This window comes from Salvelinus sp. IW2-2015, unplaced genomic scaffold (assembly GCF_002910315.2).
Source record: "Salvelinus sp. IW2-2015 unplaced genomic scaffold, ASM291031v2 Un_scaffold2331, whole genome shotgun sequence".
NCBI classification, from domain to species: Eukaryota; Metazoa; Chordata; class Actinopteri; order Salmoniformes; family Salmonidae; genus Salvelinus; species Salvelinus sp. IW2-2015.
The window spans coordinates 67,377-88,511 of record NW_019943656.1 but is presented as its reverse complement, the minus strand read 5'-3'; the positions used below and the strand labels follow the sequence as shown (position 1 = coordinate 88,511).

The 21,135-nt window shown below is 41.1% G+C and overlaps 2 protein-coding genes and 1 long non-coding RNA gene across 6 annotated transcripts; 2 read left to right on the top strand and 1 right to left on the bottom strand.

Moving 5' to 3' along the window:
* The first annotated feature begins 5,088 nt into the window (after window positions 1-5,088).
* LOC112073651 (sentrin-specific protease 5) lies at window positions 5,089-11,624 on the top strand. 4 transcript variants are annotated; one of them, XM_070440242.1, is made up of 11 exons: window positions 5,089-5,195; window positions 6,789-6,893; window positions 7,192-8,544; window positions 8,648-8,753; window positions 8,846-8,993; window positions 9,104-9,151; window positions 9,282-9,359; window positions 9,561-9,698; window positions 10,095-10,178; window positions 10,277-10,327; window positions 10,458-11,624. In XM_070440242.1, the coding sequence occupies exons 3-11, from the start codon at window positions 7,341-7,343 to the stop codon at window positions 10,566-10,568; spliced, it is 1,968 nt and encodes a 655-aa protein (XP_070296343.1). In that variant the 5' UTR covers window positions 5,089-5,195; window positions 6,789-6,893; window positions 7,192-7,340; the 3' UTR covers window positions 10,569-11,624. The 4 variants fall into 4 exon arrangements, with proteins under 4 accessions (XP_070296343.1, XP_023996678.1, XP_023996677.1 ...); XM_024140910.2 differs by lacking the exon at window positions 5,089-5,195 and adding an exon at window positions 5,958-6,108; XM_024140909.2 differs by lacking the exon at window positions 5,089-5,195 and adding an exon at window positions 5,958-6,159.
* Window positions 11,625-12,973: 1,349 nt separating this feature from the next.
* On the bottom strand, window positions 12,974-15,168 carry ncbp2 (nuclear cap binding protein subunit 2). Its single transcript, XM_024140912.2, has 4 exons — window positions 15,019-15,168; window positions 14,330-14,511; window positions 13,900-14,038; window positions 12,974-13,506 (listed from the first exon to the last, which is right to left on the bottom strand). The coding sequence occupies exons 1-4, from the start codon at window positions 15,091-15,093 to the stop codon at window positions 13,435-13,437; spliced, it is 468 nt and encodes a 155-aa protein (XP_023996680.1). The 5' UTR covers window positions 15,094-15,168; the 3' UTR covers window positions 12,974-13,434.
* Window positions 15,169-17,184: 2,016 nt separating this feature from the next.
* On the top strand, window positions 17,185-18,700 carry LOC139025171 (uncharacterized). The gene is made up of 2 exons (XR_011476629.1): window positions 17,185-17,284; window positions 17,497-18,700. It is a non-coding gene; the product is annotated as an uncharacterized lncRNA (long non-coding RNA).
* Window positions 18,701-21,135: the final 2,435 nt, after the last annotated feature.

Here is a 21,135-nt window from a genome sequence, read left to right as displayed (position 1 = left end):
CTAGCTAMATCTGATTCAGCCACGACACCTCTTATCCTTGCACATCGACTCAGTACTGGTACCCTGTGTATATAGCCACGTTATCATTACTCAGTACTGGTACCCTGTGTATATAGCCGCGTTATCATTACTCAGTACTGGTACCCNGTACCCTGTGTATATAGCCGCGTTATCATTACTCAGTACTGGTACCCTGTGTATATAGCCTTGTTATCATTACTGGTACCCTGTGTATATAGCCGTGTTATCATTACTGGTACCCTGTGTATATAGCCGTGTTATCATTACTCATTGACTCAGTACTGGTACCCTGTGTATATAGCCACGTTATCATTWCTCATTGTGTACTTTTCTATAATTTCTGTCTCTCTCTGTAATGTTGGGAAGGGCCCTGTAAGTCTACACCTGTTATTTACCAAGAATACGACAAATAAAATGTTATTTTGATGTGGTGTTTTCATGACCTGAGGCTTATTCAAGAGTATAATGTGATATTCAACAGGGTACATACACTGTTACAGAATGTTCAGACATAATTACATGATGATATGATATGAGGTTAGGATTAATACATTGACTGTTTTATGGATGTGATAGGTAAAGACCTTTTGAGTTTAATTCGGTAGATGGTAACTCTTTAAAACAACCGCTCTCGTGGTGCCCTAAATCCTAATGAGTAGTTTTGTTACATGACTAATTTAAATCGGGTAACAATTAAACATAGTTAGTTGATTAGATAAATAACAGTCATCAGATTAATTAAAGTCACGACACAGCCTAGGAACTCCACATTGGGCTTCTTCACCTGCGGGATCATCTGAGACCAGCCACCTGGACAACTGATGAAACTGATGAGTATTGCTGTAATAAAGCCCTTTTGTGGGGAAAAAACWATTCTGATTGGTTGGTTGGCCTATGCCCTCCCAGGCCCACCAATGGCTGTGAAATCCATAGATTTGGGCCTAATKAATTTATTTCAATTGACTGATTTCCTTATATGAACTGTAATTCTGTAAAATTGTTGAAATTGTTGYATGAGCGCGAAGTCTAGGACAAAAAGGCTTCTCAACAGTTTGTCTTTTTACATAAGACTCCTGAACAGGTAATCAAATGGCTACCCGGAGTATTTGCATTGTGTGCCCCCAACCCCTCTTTTACGCTGCTGCTACTCTCTGTTTATTAAATTTGCATAGTCACTTTAACTATACATTCATGTACATGCTACCTCAATTAGCCCGACTAACCAGTGCCCCCGCACATTGTCTAACCGGGCTATCTGCATTGTGTCCCGCCACCCACCAACCCCTCTTTTACGCTACTGCTACTCTGTTTATCATATATACATAGTCACTTTAACCATACCTACATGTACATACTACCTCAAATCAGCCCGACTAACCTGTGCCTGTATATTTAAAAAAATATATATAATTCTTTCACCTTCATTKAACTTCTTATGGCTGCAGGGGCAGTATTGAGTAGCTTGGGTGAAAGGTGCCCAGAGGTGCCCAGAGTAAACTGCCTGCTCCTCAGTCCCAGTTGCTAATATATGCATATTATTAGTAGTATTGGATAGAAACACTCTGAAGTTTCTAAAACTGTTTGAATGATGTCTGTGAGTATAACAGCACTCATATGGCAGGCAAAAACCTGAGAAGAAATCCAAACAGGAAGTGGGAAATCAGAGGTTGGTCGATTTTCAACTCATCGCCTATCGAATACACAGTGGGATATGGGTCAGTTTGCACTTCCTACGGCTTCCACTAGATTGTCAACAGTCTGTAGAACCTTGTCTGATGCTTCTACTGTGAAGTGGGGCCGAAGGAGAGAGTAATGAGTCAGGTCYACCATGACCTGACCATGCTCTGACCATGCGCGTTCACATGAGAGGGAGCTCTGTTCCATCGCACTTCTGAAGACAATGGAATTCTCCAGTTGGAACTTTATTGAAGATTTATGTTAAAAACATTCTAAAGATTGATGCAATACATCGTTTGACATGTTTCTACTGACTGTTACGGAACTTTTTGACATTTCGTCTGCTCTTCCTGACTTTGGATTTGTTTACCAAACACTCTAACAAAAATATCTATTTGGACATAAATGATGGACATTACCGAACAAAACAAACATTTCTTGTGGAAGTGGGAGTCCTGGGAGTGCATTCTGACAAAGATCAGCAAAGGTAAGKGAATATTTATGATGTAATTTCGTATTTCTGTTGACTCCAACATGGCGGAGAAATGTTGTTATTTTTGAGCRCCGTCTCAGATTATTGCATGGTGTGCTTTTTAYGTAAMGTTTTTTTGAAATCTGACACAGCGGTTGCATTAAGAACAAGTGTATCTTTAATTRTATGTAAAACATGTATCTTTCATCAAAGTTTATGATGAGTATTTCTGTTATTTGACGTGGCTCTCTGCAATTTCTCAGGATATTTTGGAGGCATTTCTGAACATGGCGCCAATGTAAACTGAGGTTTTTGGATATAAATATGAACTTTATCGAACAAAACATATATGTATTGCGTAACATGAAGTCCTATGAGTGTCATCTGATGAAGATCATCAAAGGTTAGTGATTAATTGTATCTCTATTTCTGCTTTTTGTGACTCCTGTCTTTGGCTGGAAAAATTGATGTGTTTTTCTGTGATTTTGCGGTGACCTAACATAATCGTTTGTGGTGCTTTCGCTGTAAAGGATTTTTGAAATTCGACACTGTGGTGGGATTAACAAGAAGTGCATCTTTAAAATGGTGTGAAATACTTGTATGCTTGAGGAATTTTAATTATGAGATTTCTGTTGTTTGAATTTGGCGCCCTGCACTTTCACTGGCTGTTGTCATATCGATCCCGTTAATGGGATTGCAGCCATAAGAAGTTTATTTAACCAAGTAGGCCAGTTGAGAACAAGTTCTCATTTACAACTGCGACCTGGCCAAGATAAAGCAAAGCAGTGCGACACAAACAACAACAGAGTTACACATGGAATAAACAAACGTACAGTCATATAGCCTCGCTACTGTTATAGCCTCACTACTGTTATTTTTCACTGTTGTTTTTATTTCTTTACTTATCCATTGTTCACCTAATACCTTTTTTTTTTACTTAAAAATTGCACTGCTGGTTAGAGCCTGTAAGTAAGCATTTCACTGTAAGGTCTACTACACCTGTTGTATTCGGCGCACGTGACAAATAAACTTTGATTTGATGTTGCGTTGATATTTTTGTTCAGTATATTTGCATATATGAGGGTAGCCAGAGAAGAACAGAGAGGCCCAACTCAGCRGAAAATCAGTCTCCCTCCACCAAGCAAGGAGTTTTTGTATGTAGGTCAATGAGAATGCCGAATTTGGTCAACAAAAAAAATGCATAGCTTATTTGCTACGTGAGGTTTATTCGATCGAATAGAAGTTTCGTAATGGCTAGGTTGTTACGAGTGTACTGATATAAGTAGGACACGTGACATCCCGGCAACTTTGAGAAAATATTATTTATATTGGAGTGGTCTCGAGATGGCTATGCATATTTATGACGAGGCTAGTAGCATAGCAACTCTATCCATTGAATACAGGCGGTTGACGTCAACAACCCTCATCGAATAATCAAAAAAGGATTACAATAAAGAAATGTATCCACCAATCCAAAGAAAGGATAGGCGAACTAGACCGCCCGCTGTGCTGCTTTGTGGACAACGACTTCCATTGTTAGGGTGGAGAGACATGTATCTWGTCAGTATATCCATAATKTTTGGGGTAGCCTATCCATTTGGCGTGTACTGTAGCAACGGAAACAACATGTGTGTGTGTCATTTAGCTTGCTTCATCAGATATTAGGCTTTTGGAAAGAGTTTGACATCGGCAAGTCCTTGTCCTGGTGAAGTTACCCATACCTGGCGAGAACTCGAGACGTGCCTCACAAACACACGTGACCCTCAAGCGTCTTAGCCGATCGTGCCACCTCAAAAACTAGCTAGAGGCCAAGCAAGTGGGACATTTAAAGGAAAAATCCACCGAAAACCACTAGTTCCTTTACTTTACAGTGTTAACACTAATATGTGAGAACAATATTTTTTGTGAACAAATGTTAATTTTTTTGCCTTATAATAAGCTCAAGTCGACTATAAAATCCACAATGCAATCCTCTCTCTATGGGCTTCCTTGCTAGCTAGCAAACGTAGCTACACACAATAATACCAAAGACAATATCAGCATGTAACATAGCATTACCAGTAAAATTGCCTAAACAAACTGCACTATCAATTTAGGAGTCTATAATCTCACCATGTTTAACCTGCAGATCCATGTGCCTCACAGAGTGGAGTCTAACATTCACAACATTTGCACGAATTTTGTCAACAAGAAGTAAAACATTACAAATATTCTCTGAAAAAATGTGAGATTGCTAACTTGCTATCTGTAGCATTGTATAGCTTTGGAATCRTGACATTACGTACTTTAGAGTAAAATGGGCATGTTTCTCGACATATACACTGACTTTGAGAAGGGATTACGTGACGATAAGCTTAGAAACCGTGTGACGCAGCATGACAATGGGTGAGTTCTTAAATTGTGTGCTCTGGGCGTTCAGAGCGTTGTCAGATTGTCCGTTAGTAAATTCAGAGCGTTTCTGTCTGAACAGACAGCACACTGTACGCTCTGGTGGAGTAGGTTTGATCCGAGCCTTCTGAYCTCACAACAGGAGTCAAGCACCCAAGCTAACTGGCTAACGTTGGCTAACTTGCTAGCAACTTCCAGACATCAATGAGAGAACACCTCACCTCTGACCATTTTTCTTGCCCTAGCAGAGCTGGTTAGACTGTTTTCATGTTATCTAGAGCATTGGTGACTGTAACTGTGCTGCTGGCAACAATTTAATTATGTTTTTTTTTTGCCGACATTTACTGACACCGGTCATATTCAACGGGTGTTGCGCATTCATAAATTCCTCAGTTATTCTGCACTCAAACGAGAGTGCTCTGAAATCAGAATAGCCAGAGTGAATTTATGAATKCACCCAATGTGAATGCGATTGGTCGACAGTCTGCTGGGTGARGCGTTATCAGTTCCTTCATTCATTGGATTCCTATCTCCTTTCTATAATATCTCTGGCAACGGCACCATGCAATACACCCTGGACTAAAGAGACAGACAAACAGGAAAAATGTGCTAGACCTTAAATTACACATTTCTCAAGGTAGGAATATCGCAAATATATGATCAATGGCTCATTCAAGAGAAGWCATCCTCCCGAGTTATGACATCGACCAGTATCGAAATCTGACATGTATGATATACGTTTTTGGCGATCTAAAAGTAGTATTCCTATAAACTTCCAGTGTAGTGAGTGCGAGTTTATCATGATGCTACGTCATACCGGACGGATTTCTGCCTGCTTGAACGCCAATAACTCAAGATACTCATGAAAACATGAAATCCCCTAGGGAGTCGATATATCATCACTCAGAGATGGACAAAAACAATATAACCTTCAAAATGGGTGAACYTTTCCGTTARGGTTTTGGGGCGGCAGGTAGCCTAGTGGTTAGAGCTTTGAACCAGTAACCTAAAGGTTACTAGATCGAATCCCCGAGCTGGCAAGGTAAAAATCTGTCGTTTTGCCCCTGAACAAGGCAGTTAACCCTCTGTTCCTAGGCCGTCATTGTAAATAAGAATTTGTTCTTAACTGACTTGCCTAGTTAAATAAAAGGTTAAATAAGGCTGAGGAGTAACACACATCCCCATGTGCTCCACAGTTACTTGTTGTACAACTCTGATGATAGAGCTAAATGTGCGCATTTGTCATACATAGAATAATCGGAAATGTGTAGTTCTGACTATGCTTTTCAAGAGGTGATGCTATTACAACCAAATAGTTCATATTTCTTTAACAATACCTTAAACGGCAAGAAGGTGTCAATGGTTTTAGCAGAGCTGGGGGGTATTCTTACCCGCCAGCAGACAAATCGATCACTCTGCACTTTTTATTGATAACGACCACCAATTTTGACTTTGTGACTGTGGTAGCTAGGTGAGAACCGTTTGCGCTGAAATGTGACGCAATCCGTAAGCGACGGCAAACTAATGAGATGGATTGTTTGATCACACAAGTGAGAGTTGTTTGTTATCGCTGAAACTTGTTTGACGATTGCAGAAATGTGGTAATGTATGTGCTTTTTAGTTGTGCTTATGATTTATCGATACTGTAAGAACGAGTTAAAGCGATGTATCTGTGTAGATCGCATTTTCAGCCATGGAAACAGGAAACCATTTGTGTTACTAGCTAGCTATAGTCAGCTTGCTATGCTAGCTAGCTTGTTCGATACTCCAACGTTGTCATGACTCTTCTGTGTTTAGATACACAACATTCACACGCTACAGCGTTACAACAGTAGAGGAATAGTTATCCAATCGTCGATTGCAAGACGCAAAAGCAGCTCAAGTTATTGTAAACATGGCTGAGCACACTATTAGCTAGCTAACGACCTCACAGACAAGTTCAGTTGCCCAAAACGTGATAAGTTGCTCAGAATGTTTTATTTGTTGCAGACATRACCATTATTAGATACTCCTTGACGTTATTTTAGTAAAGGATTAGCAATATGTGTAATAATGTAATGTGCATTAATTAAACTGTTGGGACATCTGACAATACAGCAGGTCACACCAGTTTCTTCTAATATGCCTAGCTATCTATCGACAATACTGTTTTCATCAAATAAACTTAGAACATTAATTTCACACATTTAAGCTAACAGCTCTCCTAACAGCTCTCTTTCCTTCAATGTAGCTTCTTCCTTGGCTTGTAAGGCGTAACCCCTGAGAAGGATCTCCATTCTCCACCCTCTAAGACTTCAGTCTGAAACTGTCAACKACCTGGCCAGCCAGGGTGCAGGTTAGCTGGGCGATATGGGCAAAAATATTGCAATAAATTGCCTGAATTGGTGCGATATCGATAAATATAATTATATTTTTATAACATTTTGCACCACAGTTTTTWAAATTTATTCTACTACTAGTTTATGGTTGTAGCCATCAATTGTCCCATTAACAATCACCCATATTTACAAATGTATTTCACTTCAAACTTAGCATTTCTCATGTGCAGGCTACTTAATGAACGATGTCAGCAAAATGCCTGCGGTAAGTGATCAGTATGGTCGGTGTCGATAATTTTCGGTTTATCATCCCAGCTCTAGTCCAGGGTCCCTATCCACCCACAACTCAGGCAGAGAGTCCATCTACTGGGGAGCTCCCWGGTTCAGTGCCCCTGAGGGCTGGGACCAGCACTGTGGGCCAGAGGCAGCTGTGAAGGGATGGGGTAGTAGCTGAGGACAGAGCCATGGTTCATAACGTCTCAGTCCCCCAAACACCACCGCCGGCACTGGTGGGCACCAATGGCCGCTCCTCTGGGAGGAAGAGGACACCCAAGGCATGTGACTGCTGTGGGCCAAACTCTAAGCACCACAATGGAAAGGACCCACATGGGAAGACTCCAGGTGGCAAGCCCAGACAACGCAGGGCCCAGCCGGGGAAGGGCAGGGGCCAGGCACTGGGGGAGACCACCAAGAGGACAGGTGGTCACCACTCTTCTGAGAAGACCCAGATGACAGAGGAGCAGGTAACAGCCATCCGACAGGAGCTGGAGAAAGACTCAGTTGAGGAGGAGGTAACCAACTCCTTGGCTCCACCTGTAACCAACTCTGTCAGTCAACCTGTAATGAATGTTGTGGCTCCACCTGTATCCAACTCTGTCAGTCAACCTGTAATGAATGTTGTGGCTCAACTTGTAACCAACTCTGTCGGTCAACTTCAACCTTTAACAGACTCAATGGGTCAACCCTTAATGAACTCTATGGGTCAACCCTTAATGAACTCTATGGGTCAACCCTTAATGAACTCTATGGGTCAGAAGTTAACGTACACTGTGGTTAAACTGGTGACCAAGTCTGTGGTTCAACCGGTAACAAATGCTATGGTTCAACCGGTAACAAACTCTGTGGTTCAACCTATAATGAAGGCTGTGGTTGAGCATGTTCCTGATTCAGAGATGGAGCAGGAGAATGGTTGTGAAGGGGCTGTGTGTGAGGGGGAGCAGGCCCCTGGTCTGGAGATGGAGCAGGAGAATGGTTGTGAAGGGGCTGTGTGTGAGGGGGAGCAGGCCCCTGGTCTGGAGATGGAGCAGGAGAATGGTTGTGGTTTAAACAAACAGCCGGTAACCGACTCTAACACGGAGGTCATGAAGCAGCCCCAGGCTGGTGACGCAGCTGTCTCCCTTTCCAACGGTACATCTGCTGTGCCCAACGAGGAACCAACAGACTGTAGCGCCCCTATGGAGGTGGAACCATCAGCCACAGCCTGTGTTTCCCCAGGCATTATGTTATGCAGCACCCTCCACCCCTTCGCTCTGTGGGACCACAGAGGTTACTGTGAGGTGGGAGTGTGGGCTCCAAGCCCTGAGACAGAGGAGGACTGTGTCTCAGACCCAGCACAGCAACCCAACCCTGAAGACAACATCCATGAAGTAATCATAGACCTTATACATGGTACTAGACTTTTGTTGTAACTATGATTTTTTTTAAATCAAATACATTTTAAGTTCATATTACTTTACTTATTATTGATTCCTGTCCTGTCTCTCTCCCTCAGAGTTCCTGGCGTTCTTCTATGTGAAGTACGGCAGCTTTATCCCCCTCAGTGAGACTGACGTCCTGGAGCATCTGAAGAACAAGTGTAACACTGACCTCCATGACAAGTAGGAGTCGTTTGAGATACAAACCAGCTTCAATTTCATTGTTGATTTCCATTGTTATGCCGTTAGCATCTCTGTTAATTTCTCTGTACTAGGAAGCTAAACATCCATTCAGAAATGATGAAGTACAAAGCGGGTCTCGCCTCCACCTCTATGAAGTGCTTCAAGGTGGACTACAACAAGCACACTCTGACCCTGGAGGACCTGTCCACACTGGATGACCAAAACTGGGTCAACGACCAGGTAGCTTTGGTCGATAGGAAACTGTGTGCTTGCTGCTTATAAACTTATTCACCTACGTRTTATCTAACCTGAAATTCAAACGTTGCCATGTTTCTGTCGTGTGTGTCTAGGTGATAAACATGTATGGAGAATTGATCATGGAGGCTACACAGAACAAGGTACATTCATTTTGGATCCTTGATCAGAAGGTTCAACGAAGGGTTAATTGTGAAAGGGAATTGTTAGGATGGTGGTGGTCTTCTGTTTGGTTACCAAGGTTACTGAATGTTTTCCTATTTTCTCCTGCAGGTTCATTTCTTCAACAGCTTTTTCCACAGGCAGCTGGTGGCCAAAGGCTACGAAGGGGTTAAGAGATGGACCAAAAAGGTAAGCTGGTGGTAGGTCATTGAAGATGCAGCCAATTTATCGCTAGTTTGTTAAGATATAACCCGCAGGACCAGAAATGTAAAGGCTCACTGTTTATCTGAGACTGTCAGTGACACAGAACTAGCTAAATTAGAATATGTCAACGATTGTAGTTAATCTGGTGTCTCTCTGTCTCTGTCTCTCTCTCTCTCTGTCTCTCAGGTGGATCTGTTTTCTAAGAGGCTGTTGTTGATTCCTATCCACCTGGAGATTCACTGGTCCCTGATCACAGTGGATATAGCCAACCACCACATCCACTATTATGACTCCCAGGGCATCGTTTTCAAATACACCATGGAGGTACGCTCACACTTTACAGTCCTCTGCCTCTCTATCAAACTCAGATTGCTTCTGACTTTTTATCCTAGACCTGAGGAACATTGGTTTGATTTGATGAGCCTTTATCATTGGTCTACGTCATCGGTGTCAAACTCATTCCACAGAGGGCSTAGTGTCTGCGGGTTTTCCTTTCAATGATTAAGACAGGCAACCAGGTGAGGGGAGTTTTTTAAAACKAATTAGTGACCTTATTTCATCAAGTTAAAGGGTGGAGCGAAAACCCGCAGACACTCGGCCCTCCGTGGAATGAGTTTGACACCTGGTCTACGCTGTCCACATTGTGGGAACCCCGAAGGAGTCCAGTTGTGAACTATTTAACTAAACCCTTCTGTCTTCCTCTGTTCATCTGGCCCACAGAACATCCTGAGTTACATCCTGGCTGAGGCCGAGGAGAAGAAACAAACTGGATATCAGAAAGGCTGGAAGACGACTATAAACAAGGTATTGTTTCAGATGGTACCATGTGACTGTTCTCTCTCTCTCATGCTTTCTGATTGACTGTGTGTTGACCAGTATCTCTGATTGGTTCCCACCCTCAGGGTATTCCTCAACAGAAGAACGACAGCGATTGTGGGGTCTTCATCTTGGAGGTGAGTGGGGCATTTCCCCCTCGTACTGTAAATTCCACACACACACACACACACACACACACACACACACACACACACCTTGTGGTGAATCTGTCTTATTAACTCTTCCCCCGCTTTGTTTCTCTCTCAGTACTGCAAGTGCCTGGCATTGAAAGAGCCGCTGCAGTTTACACAGGATGACATGCCCAAAGTCCGCAAGAGGATTTACAAAGAGCTCTGTGACTGTAAACTGAATGACTGATCAACCGCAGTGTCCCAGCTCAGAGAGTACACCTGCCTCTCCACTGGACCGTGGGCTTAACGACTGTTTGACCCTTATTGTGGAAGGGCCATTAATACTTTAAAACATGACGAGCCAAGAAGCTGAATGAAGTGCGGTGGAAACAGGACACGTTGTTTGACTAAAGACACAGAGATGGTAACCATCTGTCCTTCAGTGGAGGGCCAGCGGTGCATAGGTGGGACTTTTTTTTTTTATACCTTGATAATGAGAGAGACTTTTGAATTTCTTTTGAGTTGACGTCCACAAAGTTTCCACTGCTGACTGACTGGCTGACCTGGAGCGAACACTGCTGGTAGGTTTCAGAGGCCGGTAATGGGCCTACCAGTGTTTACGACACGTTTCCTAGCTTCAGTTCTTGAAATGTAAACAGGAGATTATATGGGAYAGTAGGTGAAACTTGAAGGTTCTTGTTTTATATCATGTAGTGTTTGCCTGACTAGTGAGGTAGAGAACAATAACTCATCGAAGGCTAGCTTTTAACTGAATATACTGTTTTAATGTTACWTAATCTCGAACCGCTTCTTAGTTCTTGAGAAACTCCACGTTTGTTATCGGGGAGTTAGTTATGATTAACCATGATGCTCCACTGAGAATGGCTTCATGACAACACACACCTCTTCCTGCTTCTGTTGAAAATACGCTGTTAAAACAATAAGTATATCTTGACATTTTAGTGTACTGAGGAAGAATTTAATGATACTGCTGTAGAACAGTTTCTAAGCCTTTTATTGTATGAGAACCATAGCTGGCCGGGCCATCTTCCTCATTGGAGGATCACCAATCACTTAGGTGGTGTCAGTCCCCCATCTGAGGGTGCTGGTCCACAAACAGGTTGTAGATGAGAAAATGCTGCTGTAGAAATTGCTGAATCCCATCTATACTGTCTGTCATTAATGCACATTTGAGCCCAGTGTATACCTGGTGCTAACATGTGCCTTTTGTGCTGTTGTCCACATTCTGATTGTGCCCACATTTTTAAGACGGGTGTAGACGATTAAAGTGTCTGGATATCAATCAAGTGTGAACAGATCTGGATGTTCAAAACCATTTCAGTCATCATACCAGTTAGCACCATTGATTTATGGCATCAGTAACTGTCTTTAAATAAATAAACTTTTTTCTGCAATGGGTAGATGCGACAAACCTTGATCCAGATAGTGGTTAGGTCAAATTGATCAGATCACGAAACTCACATGGTGGTGCAAGGTGTAAACAATGCTATTGTACCATTTGAAGAGATCATGTTCACAGATCACTCTGTAATCTGGTTGATCTTCTTTGAGAAACTTTCTGATTTTGATTGAATTTTGTTCAGTTCATTTGTACTTAAGTTACTATGTTAGTGTTGTAGTCAGGGTTATGCTGATACACACCTAGAGGAGATTAAATTGGGATTCTCTAGATGGGTAAACTGTCCTCAAATAGGTTCCCAATGTATGCTGTCTCATCCTAAAATGGATCAGTTTCCTTCCCAAGTTAATCCCTGAATACATTCAAACACTTTAGTTTTAAGTAATGTTGAGATGACAGAGAGCACAGGGTTGTTAGGATGCCCAGCCACGATGATTCCWTTATGCTTATTATTTAGAGAACAGGGTCAATTCCATTTCAATTCAGGAACTACACTGAAATTCCAATTCTCTTCAATTCGGTGGTTTACTCTCTGAAATTGACAAAAGAGCAGATGTTTGTCAACTCGATCAGCAAACAATCTCCCACATGAGGATGTTTAATGGTCAGTGATATGGAGTTTGTAAAGTTACTTGGTGTAACAAAAGGGTTTCTCTGACAGAGGAGCAAGTGTGTGGTGATTCCCTGATACAGTTTACATTTAAAGGTAATTTCCGATTGAGCCGACATGTGAATGCGGTAACGTTGCTTTTAAAATGTCAGCCGCACTACAGATTGAATCCGATCGCAGACTATTGGCATTGCAGCTTTAAATTAAAAAGTAATGTTCCTGCAGTCACAGATCCCATTCAAGATAACGCTGCATCTGTCGGCGCAGTCGGAAATCGCCTTTAAAAGCCACAATGCCTATAACCTGCGATCCTATTGAATCCTGGTGTGGGGACACGGTTTCTAGCCTACGCAGCAGGTTGGGAGAATTAGGTTAAGGTTAGTCAAAATTGCTGTAGTTGTCGCAACTCGAACAGGCAAGTTTTAGGTCCGTAGCTTCTCTGTGTGTAAACACAGGTTCACTGCTGGCTGTTTAAGGCCCATGGAGGCAATACTGATGGCAACCGTAGGAGCCATACATTCTGAAAAGACATCAGTATCACCTCCATGGGCCTTAAACACACACACTTCATCCATGAGAAACTACTCAATCCAATCAGAAAAGTTGCTCCACATTCCCAAAGTAGTGTTCCAGTTTATATAGTAGATACATTAAGAAAATAAAAAACTTTATAAAAAGATTTATTTTTGAAAGTATACAGTTTGGGAGACAATTACATTTGTAAACGTGTGTCACACTGACTGTTAGAACTATGGCTAACTGAAAAATGCTTCACAGAAGACTTCTAAATAAACGAGTCATAATAGGAAACTCTGGCAGTCTGCTTGGAACCCAAATTCAACCCAGATCAAATTCACCAAACTAAAAACTGTTCCGTCCCTCGGGAGGTCTCTGCAGCTGAGCTAATTTCCCATATCCACCCCGAGCAGGGTCATAATCTTGTCTATATTCATCTCTGACCTGGAAAAAGGCAAAGAATCAGCAGATAACATGTTGACTCAGGCTCATGACATTAGTTTCCCCATAGCCCAAAGAATCAGCAGATAACATGTTGACTCAGGCTCATGACATTAGTTAGAGTTTTTATGGCCGTGAGACGACTTTCCCATAGCCCCCCCGGGCTGGGTCATAATCTTGTCTGTATTCGTCTCTGACCTGAGGAGAAAAAGAGATTGACTTGTTTGTTTTGCCACAGACCCTGTTAAGTATTTGGGTCTATTAGGAGTTGACACAGAACTGTGAGCTTTGTCTCCTCATGATAGTTCCAGAACAGTAAGACAACACGGTCACAATTACATAACCCATTAACATTGAACATGTTTTATCCTGTTGATAATACAGTAATGTTATAGTGTTGTCACTTTCAAAGTTCTCATCCAAACAATAGCCAGTTAACGGTACCACTTTAATGAAAACTAMAATTTTGTGAAAACTATCAATTCCAATATAAACAACCAGAGWTAGAGAACTAATATACAAGAGATAACTAATATACCACTGTTGTTGTCTCTGAGGTAGTAAACGTGCATTTCTCCTGKGTAAATTTACCTGACCACCGGACTTGCCACGGCCATACTGCCTGCCCTCTTTAAAACCAGCGTCCCAGTCCGTTCTGATGATGCGATCATCCAGACGTGTCCCGTTGACAAACCTCATAGCATTTTCAGCATCTGTACGCGTGTAGTATCTGGTACAGGGGTCAAGGTGCCAGTTTCCAGGAACACAGATTAAGCCTACTATTGGACTAAAAGGACTTCCGATGGTCAATCTCCACTGATTGTGATTTAGTGTAGGACTACATCGGCTGATGTAARAAGGGCTTTATAAATACATTTGATTGATAGGACTAKGCTTAATCTGGGTCCTTTTAGGTGTAGGACTAGTTTCAATCTGGATCCGGCAACCCTAAGTGTATGGGTATAGAATTAAAAATCTTGAACCAAAACACAACATCCACAAGTTTTTTTTWAAAGGATACTCGACGAAGCAGAATCCGCACGCCGTCTTCTTCACCTTATCCAGGCCGATGATTATTCTTTTCACATCCCCACTCTTGGAGAAGAGCTCATACACTTGTTCCTCTGTGGTGTAAAAGGACAGGTTGCCCACGTAGAGCGTGTTAGCCTGTTTCAGCAGTTTCTCTTGCTCATATCGATTTCCCTRGAGGATGGAGAGGGGAGAACATCTTTAGAAGAGTAGTAACTGCAGTCAGGAGGCCAATTACACTAACATTAGCTGTTAGTATTATTCACCACTAATATGGGTAAACGTTTGCAGTATAATATACGCTTTAAATAAGATTCCATCTCATGTAACCATACCAAACATATCATACTAATTTCAATGTCTCGGATTTACATTTATTATGTTATGTCTAGACTCTTAGACCAGACTAATGAGAGGTCATTTTGATTTGCTCTTTAAACTGTAGCTAATTACAGGTTGGTCTTTTTGAAAACACTTTTTGACCCATTCCTAGGAGGAAAACATCCTTAAATACAATATTCATGGTTTGAAAGCCACAGGTAAGTGATTAACAACGTTTGTCTGAAAGAAAAGACAGCACGCTGCAAGCTACCGGTAGCTTGCTAGCGCAACAGATATCTAACGTTAGCTAGCAAAACTATTCTACTGGTTGGTTCCCGATTGATTTAAACTATTCCTTACCTTAAAATGTTGGTCTCTGTATTGGCTTACATCAACGTAGGAGTCGCTGAATAGCGCATTCAATTTAATAGACATTGTGTCTCTTCAAAGATGAGCGGAGAAATGTGTTCCTTACACCAATGTCTCGTCAACAACACTAAAAAAGTACTTCCGGGTCACGGAATTTAGAAATATTCAAAATAAAAGTCCCCACGTAATAGTAAAAAAGTGTAATTATCCTTTATTTTTTCATATATCAAAAATTATTCTCTGAACATTAACAATGATTCATATTTGTTCATATTTAACGGACATTTGCATTAAATGTGTTTTTTAAAACAAGTTCCAAGGTAAAATAAATGTCCCCAATGCAGTACACTACATTAAATACATATTGTCTTACAGAGAGAAAACTATTCTAGATGCCAAAGTAAAAGTAGGGTTGTAATTACTCACTAGGATCTGTAGAATCTATATATGGTGTTATTTCATGGGGGACTGAGGTCTGTATACCCAGAAACACTTTCTACTCAGCTCATTACATTGGCCACAATGCAATACACTCTATTTGAAACCCCAAATACATTTTGGGCTATATATAAAAAGTATAGTACCTGTGTTGTGAAACATGGGTCTGAAATTTCATCAAATGTGTCAGTTAATTCATGGTCCAACACAGTGGTTGCCAACCAGGGGTACTAGGACCCCTCGGGGTACTAGGTCTATCCACAGGCTGTACTTGAGAAGACCAATGAGACCATAGGCCTACTGGTAAAATGCATATGAGAGGGTACTTCAGGGGTACTCCAGGCAGAGCAGAATTGGCACAGTGACTGGAAAATGTTGAGAACCACTGGTTTAACACACACTATGATACAATTCAGTCATTTCAATCACTTATAGAATAAATCCATTAAATGAGTTATGGGCACCGAAATGGAAAATCTGTATCGATATCAGTTGCATTTTTTTTCAATTCAATATTCATATCAAATCGGTTTGTAGAAAATACAATGCAACTGTATGAATGTTCATGTTTCTGTGAAGTCCAGGCAACTGTTGGCAAATTGGGTGTGTTCTGGTGGCATAAACCTACCTAATCAGTTTTAATCAATGGGAAGACCATCCACAGTTGACCCATCAGCAGGCAATTAAGTATGTGAATCAGCCTGTTTTAGTTTTAGTGTTGTTTTTTTTTAAAGGGGCAGTGCAATTAATGTGATTTCCTGTTTTTTTTAAAGGGGCAGTGCAATTAATGTGATTTCCTGTTTTTTTTTTAAAGGGGCAGTGCAATTAATGTGATTTCCTGTTTTTTTTTAAAGGGGCAGTGCAATTAATGTGATTTCCTGTTTTTTTTTGTAACGATATTTCCATTCTATTGCTAGTTTTCCATCCAATTGGCAACAGATTTTCATGCAAATATTCTAAAATATGCATAAATAAAATGTTCAAATGTTCTTGTTGTGGATAGAAGTCTGTGCGTGATGAACATACGACACATAAAAATGACTTTTGTGGTAAAATTCCCATGTACCAAATAAAAATTAAAAGTTAAATGGGTTTCCATCACATTTTCAAATCTACTGATGATTTTGTCACGAAAAAATTTTGCGTTTTATAGCGAATGTGCCCASTCTGGTATTGGCAGGTGCGCTCTACCCAACAGCATGCAGATACAGTCTGGGTACAGCCTACATGATGACATTATTATGGACAAAAGAGTGAGGTTATTTTAATTTGTCAAACGGTAGCCAAGCATCGATGATCATGTCACCAGAATAAGACCCTTGATATTTATTGGAACAAAGCATCAAGCTCACCACCTTGCACTTTCAATACCCTGTGAAGTTCATCATAATTTATTTCATCTGTAGCCTAATAAACTACATGCTTTATGGAGTCGTAGTGGGAGGACCACACAACCTGTCATTGCGTAACTCCAGGTTTCGATATGATGGTTATTATATCAATATTTGCACATAAAAGCGTGTCCACTGCCATTTCGCTCATAATACATCGATAGTGGTCTTAAGAAGCAGATTTGCAATTGTTTCTATAAATTCGTTCTTGTATTTACTTATTAGCACAATAAAAATGGACATTGATTAAAATGTAATATCTTTTGAATTAGTTATCCACGTTGCAATGTTTTAAAATGCAGGCTTTTATTTTGAAGGATTCTTTATTACCAAACAAATTGACGTCATCTTTTATGCTGCTGGCAGAATAGTGTGTCTCTGATGTAACCTCGCGTCTCAAAGTAGCGGTCATCTGAATGAACAAGGAAGTATGTGAGAAACTCTTCGATATTAATCTTAATTTTACCAGTGGTTCCTTACCTGCATGTAATAATAATAAAAAGAGTATTGATGTTTTCTCATGAACTAACGTATTTTCCGGAAGGCAGCTAACTACCACGAGTAGCTAGCTCAGCTGACTAGCTGGTTAGCTAACTCTGGGCAGTGAAATAACATAAACTGTCTGTCGTTTGTTTTACAGGTAACAAGACCATTTATTTACTGTACGAGATGGCCATCATTCGTATGTTGTTCTCTTTCCTGAACAATCCACGAGTCATTGAGAAACTAGCGGAGTCTCGTCCTATCCGACGTGCGGCACAGATCGCAGCTTTTGCGATCATCAAAGCACAAATCGCTGGGAGGGGTGCAACGGCGAAGGTCCTGAAGTCAGACACCCTACGCCAGGTTCGGCAAGAGGCTAACGGCCGGATTCCCCGAGACGTTGGTGACATCGGGACCCGGTTCAGAAGAGTGAGGGAGACTTTTGTCAAGGAGTTGAAAGATGGCTTCAGAGACGCTCAGGGACAAATAAAGAAATGAAGAAATGAATGTGAAATAAAATTCCTGTGATAGAACTCTGTATGACAGACAAACAATCATGTGAACTGTTGATAACGTGACCGACAACATGACCCGTCCCACAACTGTCAAGTCCGACTACTGTTACATCACTGAGACAATCTTTTAATATATTGAAGGGAACACTAAGCTACTGGTAAACCAGCTCCCATGTCTCAAAACATACTCAAGATTAATTTTCCATCAGGGAGATATCATCACGTAATGAATCAGGGGTGCAACTTTCACTGGGGATGGAGGGGCATGTCCCCCCCACATCCTGAAATTGCATTTTTGCCCCCCCCCCCCAGTTTTATATTTGGAATGTGATACAAAACATGGCATCGGTGTGCTTTAGGACCATGTGGACGCCTCCGAGCAGTTGGGTAGGCTGTTTGGACTGTTTATCTGACTGGGTAAAAATGTTTTACCAAAGTTGAGCCCTTGTAATGAATGTTGGCGTTTGTGGTGGATTAGCCTACTTTAACACGAATGGGTTTGTGGTGGATTAGCCTACTTTAACACGAATGGGTTTGTGGTGGGTTAGCCTACTGTAACACGTCTGCATGCTGGAGACAGAGATTCGTTGCAATCTACACATTCGTCTTTATTCAGGAGTTTGTGTTTGTAGATATGGAATTGTCTACCTGATTTGACTTGCAGATTACCACCATATAGTATGTTTGCTGTAATGCAGCTTCACGTCAGTTCCCATGACATATGACTTGAGGTGTCTGAAGGTTTGGATTGTCCTCACCTATTGGACAAATCTTAGTGTGTTTTTAAATTAAATGTAATGTATTTTACCAATAAAAGATCATTCAGAGGAAAAATGACTAGACAACCCATAAGGTTTAGGCCTCTATTCAATCAATCCGTATTGTGGCAAATTCTGCTCTAAAGTCCAATTGAAATTCAAAGGCAATGTTGGCTTTCACGGTAAACGCTGCATGTCGGGCTCAATCGGAAATGACCTTTACATTTCTATTGCGAAATCTGTAACGCTTCAGTGATATGGATTGAATTGAGCACTTAGTCACCGACACCAGTGTGTGTTTTACACCTGAGGAGTAAGCTGACTGATAAGTTAGGCAGTGTGCATTATCTTTGAAATAAGTGTCTTAACAACAGTGATATTGTGGGTAGCAGACAGTTAGGGCTAGGCTATGCTAGCTACTACACTGATATTGTGGGTAGCAGACAGTTAGGGCTAGGCTATGCTAGGCTACTACACTTGAAATTGGGGTAGCAGACAGTTAGGGCTAGGCTATGCTAGCTACTACACTGAAATTGTGGGTAGCAGACAGTTAGGGCTAGGCTATGCTAGCTACTACACTGAAATTGTGGGTAGCAGACAGTTAGGGCTAGGCTATGCTAGCTACTACACTGTTGAATTGTGGGTAGCAGACAGTTAGGGCTAGGCTATGCTAGCTACTACACTGATATTGTGGGTAGCAGACAGTTAGGGCTAGGCTATGCTAGCTACTACACTGATATTGGCTATGCTAGGCTAGGCTAGCTACTAGCTAGTACAAAAGTAATTGGAAAAAAGTATTTGCCTTTATGTGAGTCTGCTATGGCTAAGAGTAGCATTGTGTTGATTACTGTGTGTAGACGAACCTCAACTCACCTTGCATGTTTAAAGTTCACTGTTTCACTTTGTCATAGGTTGGCCCATAAAGAGGCTATAATAACTCTCCTTAGTTCTGAACCTTGAGTGATCAAAGCCATAATTCCCAGAACCTCACAAACTCTTCCAAGAACTTCCATTCAAACTGCAGTTACAGCAAAGAACTCAAGGACTTCAGTCCATAATTGTGTGCGAGTATATTTCATTGTAACTTTAAACAATCAACGTGGAGATTGTCACGTCCACCAAGAATGTATTGCACAGTCCTTGACTCTGTAGATGGGCTGACTGACACAATGTCCAGGTTCTCATTCACAACCTACTACGATAGTAAAATGTTTCACGATAAACCACCAGCTTCCATATGCAGATTTTTAATAAGAACAGCAGAGAATTCTTAAAGAAGCAGTTTGTAGCAATACTTATGCAGACGCACTGGCCTGGCAACTAAATATTAGTTACATGTTTATCATTTCATCGAAGAAATTGCTTTTGACTTTGAAGGCAAGCGTTTGTTTCTGACAGAAATGAGTCAGTACTCTGTACATATACACTGATATGGTATCTGAGCATCATATAAACTTATCTCTCATTCAAATAAACATAAAAAATCAAGCTGATATTCTGGACAGGAACACAAAATTGCACGAGAGCAGCAAAAATAAAACGAACACTATGCGCTGTCACGGTGGCAATGCAGGAATCAAGAAGCACTCGATCAGAGTTGGGTAGAGTTCCATTCCTTATAATCACTATTGTTATAGATGATGGAGTTTAGCTCATGTGTACAACATTGAAATGTAATATAAGAATTTAAACCTGACTCTGTAATTTTCAAAATTCCACATGACTTTAAAATCAAAGTACACCTAAGTTTCAAAAGCAAAAACAAGGATGGCTTGTTCAATGTTCTCTCCAAATAAAGAATGAAAGTTCTGACCGATACAAGTGCATATCAGGTGCAAGCAGGTTTCCAATCCATATTTATCAGTAGGCTATAATTCACATCATTCTTATTGTAGAATTTGATTACCAGCCTAGCAAATAGAAACTTCTAGGCCTCTATTCACGCTGTAACGCTGAACTTCCCGCGATACGGATTGAATCGAGCCCCTAAATACAGATAGTGAGCAAGTTGTCTTGGCTTAAATGTTTGTCTTTCCAGGATTTGGGGAGAACATATGAATAAAACACCAACCTATAGGACTCTTTTCAAAACATTTCACAACACACATCCTGTAGTACAAGCAGAGCATATTCACTGATATGGCATTAGCTTATACAGTAAAGGCAGAATGTGCAAAACACACCATATTCCCAGATATGGCTTGTGCTCATAAGTAGTACTCACAATAGTCCGTGTAAGCAACACACACCTTGCGGAGAGACGAACACTGCATAGTAAAGTATGTAACGGGTAAAAGCATATTCACTGATATGGCAGTTACCGTTAGTAAGCATAATAGCAAATCCTTCGTCATCTCTGGTTGGGAAGGACTTCATCCTCTATAGCTCAACCAAAGAAGACAGGATCTTCTCCCCATTGAGAGACAGGCTCAATAAGCACCTTGACTCATTGACTCAATAAGCACTTTGACTCACTGACTCAATAAGCACCTTGACTCACTGACTCAATAAGCACTTTGACTC